This window comes from Camarhynchus parvulus, chromosome 6, assembly GCF_901933205.1.
Source record: "Camarhynchus parvulus chromosome 6, STF_HiC, whole genome shotgun sequence".
In the NCBI taxonomy this organism is placed as follows: Eukaryota; Metazoa; Chordata; class Aves; order Passeriformes; family Thraupidae; genus Camarhynchus; species Camarhynchus parvulus.
This window is the reverse complement of record NC_044576.1, coordinates 18,666,331-18,680,012: the sequence shown is the minus strand read 5'-3', so window position 1 is coordinate 18,680,012 and position 13,682 is coordinate 18,666,331. Positions and strand designations below refer to the sequence as shown.

The 13,682-nt window shown below is 41.6% G+C and overlaps 1 protein-coding gene across 2 annotated transcripts in view; it reads left to right on the top strand.

The window, feature by feature from the left end:
• Nucleotides 1–8,713, top strand: part of SLC16A12 (solute carrier family 16 member 12) — a 28,458-nt gene extending 19,745 nt beyond the window's left edge. For both annotated transcript variants that reach the window (XM_030951364.1, XM_030951363.1), the window contains exons 3-7: nucleotides 601–704; nucleotides 1,962–2,105; nucleotides 4,516–5,107; nucleotides 6,179–6,438; nucleotides 7,546–8,713. In XM_030951364.1, coding sequence (XP_030807224.1) covers nucleotides 601–704; nucleotides 1,962–2,105; nucleotides 4,516–5,107; nucleotides 6,179–6,438; nucleotides 7,546–7,808 — 1,363 coding nt within the window. In that variant the 3' untranslated portion in view covers nucleotides 7,809–8,713. The remainder of the gene's footprint in view (nucleotides 1–600; nucleotides 705–1,961; nucleotides 2,106–4,515; nucleotides 5,108–6,178; nucleotides 6,439–7,545) is intronic.
• Nucleotides 8,714–13,682: the final 4,969 nt, after the last annotated feature.

The following is a 13,682-nucleotide window of genomic DNA, read 5'->3' as shown; positions in this document are numbered from 1 at the left end:
TTGATCCAGAAAAGAATGAAGTTATGGAGACTTTTAATCTGTTCCTCTGCAGGGACATATTGAACAGTAACACTTGTCAAGTTGAGAAAGGACCTCTCCTGGAAACATGTTATTAAACTGCTGGAAGGTCCACAGGCTCCTGTTGTGTTTTGATTCTGTTTGAGAGGAGTTACTTAGCGCTTGTCCATCCATGAGCACACAGCTGCAGGTGGGGTTTGCTCTGCAGGTGTTACATTGACCCTGCCCTCACAGTTTGTGTGGGTGTGGGATAGTGAGCAACAGGGCCAGTGAAGCACTGTGAAGCCAGGGCTTTGTGTGCCAGGGAACCAACATCATCATGCGGGCTATAAGTTGCTGGGGAGAATTAGCATTTCAATTTCCTTTTAGTTCAAAATACTCTGAGTCATAAAAACTCTAGCAGCAGATACCCCAGCAAGAAACATCTGATATTATAATGTTCACAACCACAATTTTGATTTTCCCAGGAGCTGAGGAGGACCTTCAAGTGGATACTTTTTATACCTGAAGAGTGAGAACAGCGTTTTCTGTGAGGCAAATATTCCATGTTTAACAGACTGGTGTTCATGTTTTCTGTCCTAGGTGCATCTCCATTTTTTTTGTGGAGTTTCAGGCATACTTTGGGCAGGATTATGCCAGAACTGCTTGGATCCACTCCATTGTGGACTGTGCTACGATGCTTTGTGGTGTGTATTACCCTTTCAAGAATAATATGGCTACTTTTGCATTGGCTCCATCTGTTTTTACCATGCTCACAAGTTGGTGGAGTCAGCTGGGAAAGAGTGATACTGTGGGATCTCTGGGGTATGGTATATCCAAGCTGCTTCCCCCAACACAGTTCTGTAAGGGAGTGTCTTCATACTAAAGAAAAAGAAGCAGAACTTTGTTTTGTGAAATGATTGAATTTTTCAGAAATGTACTTTTGTTCAGGTCTATTGGGACACCTCATGTTTGAGAGCTATTAACTGAGCAATTGTTTCTTTTGCCTTTTGATTGGAGTCATATTTGAGATGTAGCACAGGATGTACATCTTGCCTCCAGATCAAGTCACAACTGTCCTCCTTTTATCAAAAGTGTATATTTACAGCTAGTCTTCTCTCTTAAAAGAAAATTTGCTATTATTAAAAATCATGTGCATCAACACAGCAGTTGTACTGAATTTCTCATGGGTTTGCTTTAAAGCTGTACAGCTTGGTGAAAATCCATGCCCTGGTCCTGTAGAAGAGGTTAATCCATAAGAATTGCTAGAAAGGCAGAGGGGCACAGCCAGAATGAGATGCAACAACTCACCTGTGACAGCCAGGTTGTATCTTGGGGAAAAGAGAAATAGGGGTAACCTTGCCCTGGCATTGCAGGTAGTAGAAGGGCAGAGGGTTGGTGATGGCATCCCTTGGTGGAAGCAGGGTGATATGGGAGATGTTGGTGTTGGAGGAGTGCAGGAGAAGGGTAGCAGTCCTGGAGATTGTCCAAAAGATGTGAGACCTTTCCTGTTTGGGTGTAACCCAGAGCCCACAAGGCCAGGGAGTTGTGAGCAAAACCTAAAGTTACTGAGGGCTGAAGTGCAAATTCCAGATGGGGAAAAGTCTGAGTGTTGTAAGCACGGAGTAATGAACAGTGTGGGCTGTTCCTGTGACCTGTCTTGACCCCTTGACACTGCAGATTAGCTGTGTTCCATAATGACTTTGATCTACAGAAATGGCTGCTGAGAAAGGTACTGTAAGTTTCAGGTTTATCCTGACTTTCAAGAAAATGACTTTTAGAAGTTTTTTTCCTTTATATTTGGCACTCATGCCATTGTGACAGGATTATGTTGAAAGACCACGATGTAGCTGCAAACACCATTTTCTCCTGCTTCCTCCTGCTTCCTTTTCTTTTATAACTGTTGCAGTGAACTGTGTGTGAGGACCTGCCATTAACTACCAGCTTTATTTGTTTCTTTGAAGCCCCGCTTGGGAGTTTAATCAGTAATCATGTATCCTGCCAAGTTGGTATCATGCTAGGAGGGCTGCTTGCATCTGCTGGACTAATTTTGAGCTCATTCGCCACCAGTCTGGAACATCTCTACTTATCATTAGGAGTCCTCACAGGTAGGATGCATTCAGCCCCTTTGTTGCTGCCAGAACACAAGACAGGAAGGCTAAAATGATGGGTGATCTCTTCTCCATGTCATATTGACACTGCACTGGTCAAATAGAGATACTCAGACCTGTTCCCATGATTGTAGACCAGAGGCTGTGCCAGCGAGAGCTTCAGCACTGACTGATCTCATACCACACAAGTGCAGCACCCTGCAAAAGCAACTTCACCTTCTATTAGAGAGAGGACTGTCAATAAAGTTCTGAAGTTATGGGAGGTCAGGAAGGACTGCTGTTGCAGTTGGTATACATGAAAAGGTTTCTCTGTTTTGTCTGGGATTTGGGAGGAGTTTGTTATAGCAGAAGTTCTAGATTGCCCTAATCTAGTTGCACATTTGGGAAAAAAGTTTAAACCAAAAAAGTTCAAACCAATACATGTAAGTAAGAATAGAGGAGCTCTTGGTGAATACCAGGCACCTCAGCTGTAAGCCTTACGTTTGTCTGCATTACATTCTAGTTGAACAGCAAAAAAACATTGCTGATTGGTAGTCTTTCTGTAGCAGCTCCTCCATTTTTGCTCAGGTATGGTGAAAACAAATCTTTGCTCTGTCCTATCTGCCTGTGTTTGTTGTGCACAGAGGAACTTGAGAGGGGCCTGTGGTCACACTGACATTCCTTCCTCATTAATACTGACCTGGTAGCCACGGTGATATAAGACCTTGTACTTGGTCCCCTGGAGTTTAGTAACGAGTTGGTGGAATTACTGCAGTTCACAGCTGCCAACAGCTTATTTGTTAAAAAAAAAATCCTTATTTTAGCGCCTGTAACTGTATTACAATGTTAATCTTTGACAAAATGTGTTCATAACAAATAAAAAGGCTTCTTGTAATTCGAGGGACTGTGCTACAAACCATGCTAATACCTCTGAGGCTTCTTTAGTGGGAGCTGCTGTGAATACCGAGGTGGAAAGGCAGTTACAACTTACATGGAGTAGTAAAGACCCAAGTTCATTACAAGCAGTGAACTTTTAGCCTGTGGGGGCTGATTAACAGAGACGTGAACTGTTGGTAAAGGCTAGATGTGGTGCCCCCAACCCAGAGAGCAGATGGGAACACAACAAGTGAATGTCTAAAACCATAAAAGCAGCAGGATTTGAAACCCAAGAGTGAAGCACAGGTGAGATTGGGGAGTGTCAATAAGTAGCACAGTTCCTTCTAAGAGATATGAAAATGTTTTCAGCCCTAAACTTTCCACTTTTCACAGGACATTTGTTGGCTTTTTTGAGACCTGTTTCCCCCTGCCAACTCGCTAAAAAATAAATTATGTGTATGCCTAATAAAGTATGATTTTCATAGCTCTTGAGTGATGATGTCTAGCTCAGGGCTGCTCTGCTGGCTCTGCTGCCTGTACAGGTCCAAGCCCAGCTCTGTGCCCTGCTTGTTCCCTTGCCTCCTGAGGGGTGCCAGACTGGGCACCTGCTGCCCAGAGTCCCTCTAATCCTCTTATTCCATCCTGGCAGGTTTAGTGCCTGCCCCACACAGTGTGGCCTTTGAGGGGGATGTGGCAAGCCAGTTACAGCACTGGGGACTGTTTTATTCTCTATCAGCAAGTTCTGCCAAAGGAACTGGGGCTGTTTCACCCTCAGTGTAGGACATGCTCCAAAACCCTAGTCAGGAACTAATTTCTATTACCGATTCAGAAATACATATTTTAGTGTTAGGGCAACCACTTGATGATTAAAACCTGCTCTCTGATTCTGCAGCAGAGACCACAATCTTTTTCTCCATCCAAGAGATAAATCTTATTTGTTTACTCAACTGGATCTGGCTTTCTGAGGCTTTCCTCCCCTCTTTACTTGTAGGTAGGGATTTAAAATGGTCAGAACTCCAAGCAGCTGTTGCAAGCAGTTTGTTTAGTGGACCAAGAGAGGTTTTTTGTAGAATATTAGTAACAGAGACAGGCTCTTTGTACTGTGTTTCAGAGACCTGAAAATTAATTTTCAGGATTGCAACAGACCAAAACACAAAGTGGTGCCTCATCAGGACAGCATGTCTAGTGCCAGCATTGGTGCAGACCCTGGGGCAAGACTTCATCTTGTATGCATGAGAGGCTGGCACACCAGTTCTCTCATGTTTAGTGATCCTCCTTGTTCTTGTTATGAAGTGAACCCCATCACTTCTGTCTGAGTCTTATTATTGTGGATTAATGGTCATCAGTTAGGTTTGTCGAGTCGGGGACCCTGCCAGTGGAAGAAAGATGTCATCCTAGTTTCTCATCACACTCAGACTGGGCTGCGTGATACAGAATCAGAAAAAGCTTTCTATTCTTTTGTACTAATGAAAATACATTATGTGGTTTGCTTTAATATGTTCCATATGTCATGCTTGGTATTAAGCCATCTGCACTTTGATTTCTCTTCTAGGACTTGGGTTTGCACTTTGTTATTCTCCAGCCATTGCGATGGTGGGCAAATACTTCAACAAAAGGAAAGCGCTGGCGTATGGAATAGCCATGTCAGGAAGTGGAATTGGTACCTTCATCCTGGCCCCTGTGGTCCAGCTCTTAATTGAGCAGTTTTCCTGGCGAGGAGCTTTGCTCATCCTGGGAGGTTTTGTTTTAAACCTCTGTGTCTGTGGTGCCTTGATGCGGCCTATTTCTCTTAAGGAGGATTGTAAAACTGCTCCTGAGTTGCTTGAACAGAATTATGTCCTTGAAACAGAGAAACAAGACTTAAAGCAAATGTCCATCTGTTCACCTTTAATCAAATTATGGCCTCATGAATGTTTGTGCTACTGTTCATGGAAGGAATATGACTTTTTGCTGATGCCAGGCTTCATGGTGCTGGCAGTGTCAATTTTATTTATGGCATATGGCTGCAGCCCTCTTTTTGTCTACCTAGTGCCTTATGCTTTGAGTGTTGGAGTGAGTCATCACCAGGCTGCCTTCCTCATGTCCATACTTGGTGTCATAGACATAATTGGTAATATCACCTTTGGATGGCTCACAGACAGAAGGTAAGGGCTTCTGGCTGATCAAGGGGAAGCTTTAGCTGGTGGGAGGCTGGATGCAAGCAAGGTATAATACATATAAAAGTTAACATTATGTACTCTTTCTCTAGCATCTGTAACTTAAAAACCCCCCAACAACCGAGTCTAACTTTCAGGAATGCTTGCTGTTTAATCTTTTTGTCTCTTCTGAGATTGTTCAATTGGTTTAATATCCCTTTTTCCTGAAAAAATGATGTATTTGTATGTTTGATAGTGGAAATGTAACCCCTTGCCTGAGGTATGTTGGGTGTGATTCACCATATCTATTTCCAAGGGGATTTCACCCTGCTTCTTCTGCTTTTCCATATCTTTTGTGCTGCTGGGGAGGCACAGAAGTTATAGAAGAGGGTCCAGGGTCTGGCCCAATATTGTAGGCACATGCTAGGAAGGACTGACTGAAAATTGTTATACATTGTCCAGTATATAAGAACTCACCATGCTTTGTGAACTCAGCTCACTCTGAACATCAGTGTACAGCATCTGTAACATCAGTAGATACTGGCCAAATTAGCAAGGATTTTGATTCTAAAGCATGCATTCTTTGCAATTCTTTAGTTTGTGGGAGAAATCAATTATTGTTTTTGTGAAGCAGGAAGGAAGGGAATTGCCATCTCACTTAACTCACATTAACTCGCATTTAAGAGCTGACTGGAAAGGTGGCAGCTAAGAGAGGTGTACTGAAATATTTTATGCATAATGCTGGGAGCACCTTGCTGAGGTGGGATGTAAAGCCCAATGAAATACTGCTTGGAACATTGAAACTTTATGGGTCTGCAGAATCCTGGCAGCAGGGTTCTGTCACTTGGAACATCCTGAAGAACACTGCAGGCACCAGGCTGCTGCTGGCCAGATGTTTCTGCAGCTGTAGGTGGGCAACTTTCCCGACCTGTGCTCGTCTGCTGAGTGAAGGCTTGCTTAAGGCAATTGACTTAATCTGAGCCATAGAAAAGAGAGACTGAAGCACTGCATGCCAGGGCATAGAAACTGAAATGCTGGTTTCAGTGATAATATTTTTCTTTTCGGTTTTGAAATTTGCAGGTGCCTGAAGAAACATCGTTACTTTTGCTACCTCTTTGCTGTGGGAATGGATGGCCTCTCTTGTCTTTTCCTGCCAGTTCTCCAAAGCTTCCCCTTGCTTGTGCCTTTCTCATTTACCTTTGGCTACTTTGATGGAGCCTATGTAACGCTGATCCCCGTTGTGACAGCAGATGCAGTGGGAACTCCTTTGTTATCATCAGCACTGGGCGTTGTGTATTTTCTTCATGCCATACCATATCTAGTGAGCCCACCTGTGGCAGGTCAGTTTTGCCAAATGTCTTCCCTATAACCTTACCAGTACTTCAGATTTACCTGTTGCTGTGATGTAAAGGGGGAGGAAGGATAGCAAATGTACAGTGAATGTGAAGGCAGCCTCTGGGTAAAAGAATAATACGCCTGGACATTCATAACTCTTTAGATTTCCCATCCTGGTCTCGGTGGGATGATTTCTACATCTAGAGTGAGATGAAATTTAAAAAACAAACCAGTATGAAATAGGCATCTAAGAGCTGCTACATCAGCACTTCACGTAGTTTAGAAACTGTGAAAGTAGAAGAAGTAAAAGATTCCACTGTGAAATTACATGATTTTGTAAAATCTAAATCTCTCTAAAGAGAGTTTAATTCCAAGTTTGTCTTTCTTTTATGTTTTCTTTTTGCATTTAGTCTCTACATTGCTTTGAACAGGTGGGTGAGTCAGCTCCACTCCTGTTTGGTCATAAACTCATCCCTGTAAAATCTAACCTTCATTTTTCCCATCTGTACCATTACAGTGAAGTAAGGATGAGAGCTGTACCCTTATTATTCTTTAGAAAGCACTTGACACAGTTTTTAATACTGTGGAAGCTCTGAGATCTTTTTCAAACAACCAACTATATATATCTTGCATATTCTGTAAATTTATGTTTACATCAATTCCCAATTAATCACTGCTCATTAAGCTTTTAATTTAATTTTGCATAGCAAAAATTATTGCAAAATAGAATTGTTTTGAGTGAAGCATGAGCCTGGCCTGCAGAAATAAGAAATATTTCTGCATGAAGATCTTAGAGCTCTCTAAGCCTTCTAAAGACTGCCAGTTAAATCCAGGCAGTTGGAAGATGTTTATTTAGTAGTGTGGTGATGATTGCTCTGCCTTTTCTTGTGGATTTGACCTCCAAACAAAAGGCTATAAAGATATTATTTGTCTGCTGAGAATAAATCCCTCTCTGTACCAAGATGTAAAAGTATAGTGATGGTGATGTAAATATGTATTATTTGATTGTTTTTATATGTGATAACTCCCAAAGTTTGTAACTGGGTAACAGGATTTGTAAATTTTCCATGAGAATACTGGTGGACCTCTAAATTTTTTTTTTTTCCCTACAGGCTGGCTTGTGGACACAACTGGCAGCTATACTGCATCATTTCTCCTGTGTGGATTTTCTATGATATTTAGTTCAGCACTATTGTGCTTTGCAAGACTAGCAAAGAAAGTCAAAAGGACACATTTGCCATCCCTCACTGGTAACACAGCCTTGAAACAGCACATCTGGACAAATGGAGCAATAGCTTATTCTGTCACAGCAGAATTAGACCAAAGGGATGTTGAATTTTTGGCTGTGGATACAAACAGCTTCAGCAACAGGTGACAAGTGCTGGCACAACCTGAGACAGATGTGGCTCAGTGGTGTTACACTGTTGAATATACTTCTCCTGTGAAACAAGACCTCTCAATTAGATTGTTCTGTCATGTTTTAGTTGGCTTAAATCTACATACAGCAACAGTAATACTAAGTTAATGCAGTAATGGAAGAAAGCTAGACTGAAAATAGAGTTTGTAGATACAAGTGTTCACAGATTAATTTGAAATGCAGTGTTGACTCCACAGGGATCAGTCACCAAAACTGAACAATAACATTTACATTTAAAAATACTATTAATGACCCAAGCTTTTTCATTTTGTGGTCTAGTGTGTTTCAATGGACTAATTATACACACCATGAAAAAATCTCTGCATTTATCAGTCTGCATGAAACTCTTTGCAAATGAGTGTTTCAAATGTCAAAGTCACCTGTTTGTTTAGCTTTTGTTTTGTTTTTGGTTTTTTTTTTTTTTTTAAGAAAATCTGGCAGGAATCTGATTTATGCTGAAAGTATCTCTGGAGCAGCTGTAATTTTTACAATGTGCCTGAACTTTGTACATACATTTCAATTTAATTTCAAATATGGTTTTAGACCTGCTTTCCCACATGCTCTATAGCAAATTTTACTTTTTTCCTTTTTTCTTCTGAATACCTTTAAAATTTGAACTTCTAAACATTGGCATTCAGGGTATGATCTTTCAGCTGATCCTTCTCTTGGAGGGTGGAAAATGTGTTGTGGTGGCTCTACTTATCTGAAGAGGAGTAAATTTGTACCATGGGACCAGGCATGCTGATAGACAAATGTGCTTTAAGTGCATTAGTTGGAAGAAGCCCAAAGGCAGCCCAAGAGACCAGAGAGGCTCCTTTATTTTTAAACACAGAGCCTCTTCCTCTTGTAAAATCAGCACCTATTAGAGAACTTTAGAGTCTATGCAACCAGATGGCTGAGAGATTGCCCACCCCACAGGCTGATAACGGAGAGGATGATGGCAGAATTGTTTCTGTGTATTGCAGTGGCAAGTCTGTCTCTTTTCAGACCCAGAAACTGCATCTTCAGGTGGTGCCAATTGCTCATTTGGCAATCTGAAGAGTTGTCAGGTCACTTCTCCTTGATGGCCAGAACACAAGAGCTGTGACTTGCAGACAGTTTCCTGCTGCTTGTGGGAGGAATATACTCCAGTTGGCTGCATCACAGGAGCTAGGGAGTGAATGTAGCTCATGGAGTAACTTACTGATGTGATGGTCTAATAAATACTGTGATTTTCTACATTTCCAGAGTGAACACATTGTCAGCAATGGAAAAATTCACATTCCACAATACAAATAGTTTCAGTGTTTTAATACTGTATCGAGCTGTATTCTGTTCATTAACAAATTGATCAGAGTCTAAATAATTCTCACTTACACTGAACTATTAGTTTTGTTATTCTGCAGTGTGTTCAATGGCTGCTCGTGGTGTCCTTTTCCACTCTGTGCCTTGGAAGTGAAAGCAACATAGACTGATGTTTATCAATTTGATTTAGACCAAGAGTACAGCCATAGGAGTATAATGTATTTTATATATACAGACACGCATATATATGAATAGCATGTGTATCAAGTAGTTTTGTTATCCAAGTGTATTTTAAATACAACATATTAAAATCATTTGTGTTAAAATGAAGCCTTTCTTGCTGTCCTGCTTCAGGAATGTAGTCAGAGCCAGTAGCATGATCTATGTGCACAGACCACAGAATAAGCAAGAGCAGTGCAAAATCTTCTTAAAGTCAATGACATAAGTTTTCCTCAGCTCAGCATGAAAATTGACTCTTGGGCCCCAGTTTAGTATTTAACATATATTCATTAAAAAAACCCAAAATTATCCATGGGTGTTTCTTAATGAGTTAGGAAAAATATGCACATTTGGAAAAACCTAATTTGTTTTATTAATTAGTACTGATGAAGATAATGTTTTAGATCTTAATACAATATTTTAATATTTTAAAAAGTAGGGAATAGTGTGGTAAATCAAAATTACAATTTTTTGGAACAAGTTATAAATTACCACTGTAAATAAATTTACAAAAATTTAATTACTTTGTTTATCACATCACAACACATCATGGAACTGCATATTGTAAAAGCCTGTTGGAATAATGCTATATGCATTTTTATCATAGTAAATTATACTGTGTAATATGTTATTAGCATTTTCTTATTATTTCAAGATTTTTTTCATATGCTTTTCCCTTTATGTTTTTTAAGCACTACTTATTGTTTTAAATATCTTATTTAGCAGCAAACATTCAACTGGTTTTATCCATAGACCTTTTGTAGAAAATGGTAAAATTCTTTCAGGGCTTTCCAATACTGTCTCTGCTCTGACTTAAGTCAATGGAGAAAAGCTTATATACTGCAATAAAGACTTCTGTGCATAAAGCACGCTGTGAAATATCAGCCCTGTCATGAATGCCCCCACTAAGAAACAGAAGGAAAGAAGTGTAGCCAGAAATGACCTGCAAGTGGAAGAAATGGGAATGCAATCCAGGCTGGTGAAGCCTCAGGCCAAACTTCTGCTCCACAGAACCCAGGCTGAACAGATCACCTTCATCCTGCCATGTGAAATATTTCACGCAATGCATTACAGAAATCTCTGGCTCACAATATTTTTAAAGAATGATTTATGGTATTGGCAATAATTTTATTCAGAGATGATAATATTCAGGCTGTCCTCCATGGCAGACATTTCCTGGCATGGCTAAGTATGGGAATAAATCAAGATACCAGAGCTTGCTGTGAACAATTTGTCAGATGAACACTGCACGTTTGAGGATTTAGGGGTCTTTTCCACCCTTAACTATCCTGTAATTCTATGTTCCCACCAGCCCTGATGGACACAAGCGTTGATGGGTATGAGCTCGGCTGGAGCACTGCACTGCTGAGCCTGTCTGGCTCCCCAGGACAGCGTGGTGGGACTTGGCTTGAGGTAACATCTGTCCAACAGATCCTACCTCACATGGATCCTACCTGGGATTATGCTCTGTTCTGTGCAGTGGATGGAAGTTCAGTGTAAGTAGGTGAAACTGCTCACAGCTGCTGAAGTTATCCCATGTATCTCCATTCCACGGGATTTGAAATGGGGAAATAATAATTATTTTGAAATTCTTTATATTGTAGTGATAATCTGGAACATTTAACAAATTGTACCTTGGAAAGTTGTATGAAAACAACATTGGAAAAGTCAAGTACCTTCTGTTGAAAAATTACTCTTTTTTCAGAAAAAATATTCTTGAAACATTCCTATCAGCTTGGATAATAATTTATCTCTGGAAAGACAAAGGCTGTGTTACTATATGGTGAATGTATTTTATACTGCCAAACATTATTGCTTTGTAAAGTGTTACAAATTTATGTGAGAAGGAAGAGCTTGTTTATCTTAAACTGTAACACTACTTCTTGGTCAGCATGGCAAAGTCCTTAGTGGGGTTTGCCTCAATAAATAATACCTTCTTCTTAGTGATTATTCTGGTGTATTTCAGTAAAATTTTCTATATACTTTAGAAGGTACTTTTGAGTCATAAATTGATACTTCCTGAAGTGTAATTTTCAGTCATTTGTCCTCTACACAGCCAGCATCAGCTTCAGTGATATATTCATACTTGGTGTGAATTAATTGACTGGTGTGTTCAGCCTCTGTGCAGTTCTAGTTTTGCCCCAAAACCCCACATATTTCTCAAAAATGTATGTTTCATTTTCTCTAACTCCCGAAGCTCCAACTCAACTTGCTCCCCTTGTCGGCATGCCAGGCAATGCAGCAGCACCACCCTGTGGGAAATAACGTTTTTCCTCATTTACAAGACAGGCAAAATCCAGAAGGCTGGATACCTGGGAGCATCCCCAGGCATCTGTGGTCCAGAGCTGTCCTGCAGAGTACAAAGGAGGTGAGGCACAATAAATACACTTTTTGCATTACTATGTCTCACAGTTTCTTCACTGTGCAGATCAAGCTGCTATGACTCTTCATAAAAATTCAGGCTCACTTTTTTTTTTCCAAAATAATTTATACCTTATCCTTATTTCTTCAAGGTTCTTTTTTCAGGAGATATCCTGGTGGCAGTGTAGAGGGGAGAATGGATGTGTCACCATGGCTAGCACCATGTCTTCCTCAAATTCTTCTGTGCAGCCCTCCACCCTCCATGCCCTCAGTGGAGTTTAGACAGCACTGATGGTGAGCTTAGAAGTCCTCAAGATTCACAAAGGCAGTGAGGCTGTCTAACAGACACTTTTGTCCCCATAGCTGGGCACACCAATGTCGTGTCACCAGTTCCTGACTTTGCTCCCACTGCTCTTGCAGCCAGCTTTCAGGAGTGGTCTGCCAGAACTGTTCCCAGTCCCCCTCTTCTCCCTCCTCACCACTCCTTCCCTAGGCAGGATTGCCTTTGTATGTAACAGAGGATCTAGCAAGTGGCTGGGAAACAAGGGTGGATTTTGGTCCAGCTGGTTCTTAGAAGAGGGTGTTTGCAATTATGTACACTTCATTGCTTTTGCTCGTGTTATGAAAGGTTCTCTGGAGAGCTGAGAAGGAAGAGGTTTATTGTTATTTTGTGATCTGGCGTTGGTGTTTTGCACTCCTTCATGGCTTGTCATCCTGTCTGTATGGGGGTGCTGTTGTGGGTGCAGGAACACTCCAGGATGGCTAGAAACTAAAGTGCACATCCTTCTTGATGGGCTCTGTCACCAGTTTGCTTCATGCTACACTAGTGGCTAGGGCTCAGAAGCATTTTGGAAGTAGAGCATTAGTTTTCCCTGAGTACTATACTCTATCAAACACAGGGACACTACTGGGAAATTAGAAAAGGATACTAAAAACAATAGCAAAATTTGGTTGGACAGCTGAAGACTTTTGGCATTTCAGTGCTTTCTTCCAACTATGTAGACCCTATGGGCACCTGCGGAGGCTCAAAGTCCTGCCACTGAAGTGACAGCATCTTAACCTCTGAGGAGCAGAAACAAGTGAGGGGAAACATCCCTCTCATGTTAGGGTGAGAAAAGCCTCCCTCCCGTGGGCCTCTGCAGGCACATGTTAATATTTCCAGTTTCATTGGCTCTCCCAGTTGTTCCGCCCCTATTCAGCCCCTGATCACCATATATGTACATCCCCTAGAATGTTCTCCCATTTCTGAATTCCTATTGGCCCCAGTTTGCTGCAGTGTTCTGCCCCTGTTATCCCATTGGTTCCCCTAGTTTGCTGCCCCTCCCCTGCACCACTTTTCCCTGTTCCCATTGGTCCTCAGCCCTCAGAGCCGCCCTTTCCCCCCCCCATATTTAACCCTGTACCCTCCACCTTCTTCTGTCTCTGTTTGTGGACCTTCTTGGAAGCAGTAAATAGCCTTTGGATCTCCAAGCAAAGACCTGTCCTTTGCCTTTCTTCATTAGCTTTTCTGCAAGTGTGCTCCAGGCCCCGAAAGCGCGGGTTGCTCTCTGGGACTTGTTGAAGTGCGCTGCTTCAGGCACCCACCCCTTTTTCCACCTGCCCCTTGTGCTCCCTTCCCTGCTCTGTGGCACTCACGCCAACTCTGCTCTGGCTGTGCTGTCCCCTCCATCTCCAGTTCAGGTCCTTTCTTGTGTGTGTTTGCTATCCCTGGCTTTTTTGACAAGCATGGCTATAGCCATCTATTTGGCATCTCAAAGAGTGTCCTTCCTTCCTCTCCAGATGTTGTGGTTCCTGATAGGGTGTTTTGGGTAAACTAGACAGATGTTGTTTTGTACACAGTTTATTTTATGCAATGCCCCTGGAGCCAGTTATACTGAGAGGTCAAGGAAAATAAATATGAAAGGCTCCTCAGCCTTTCATATCCTACCAAAACATTATCCTTCTTACTTTTTGGAATGGCTATTTCAC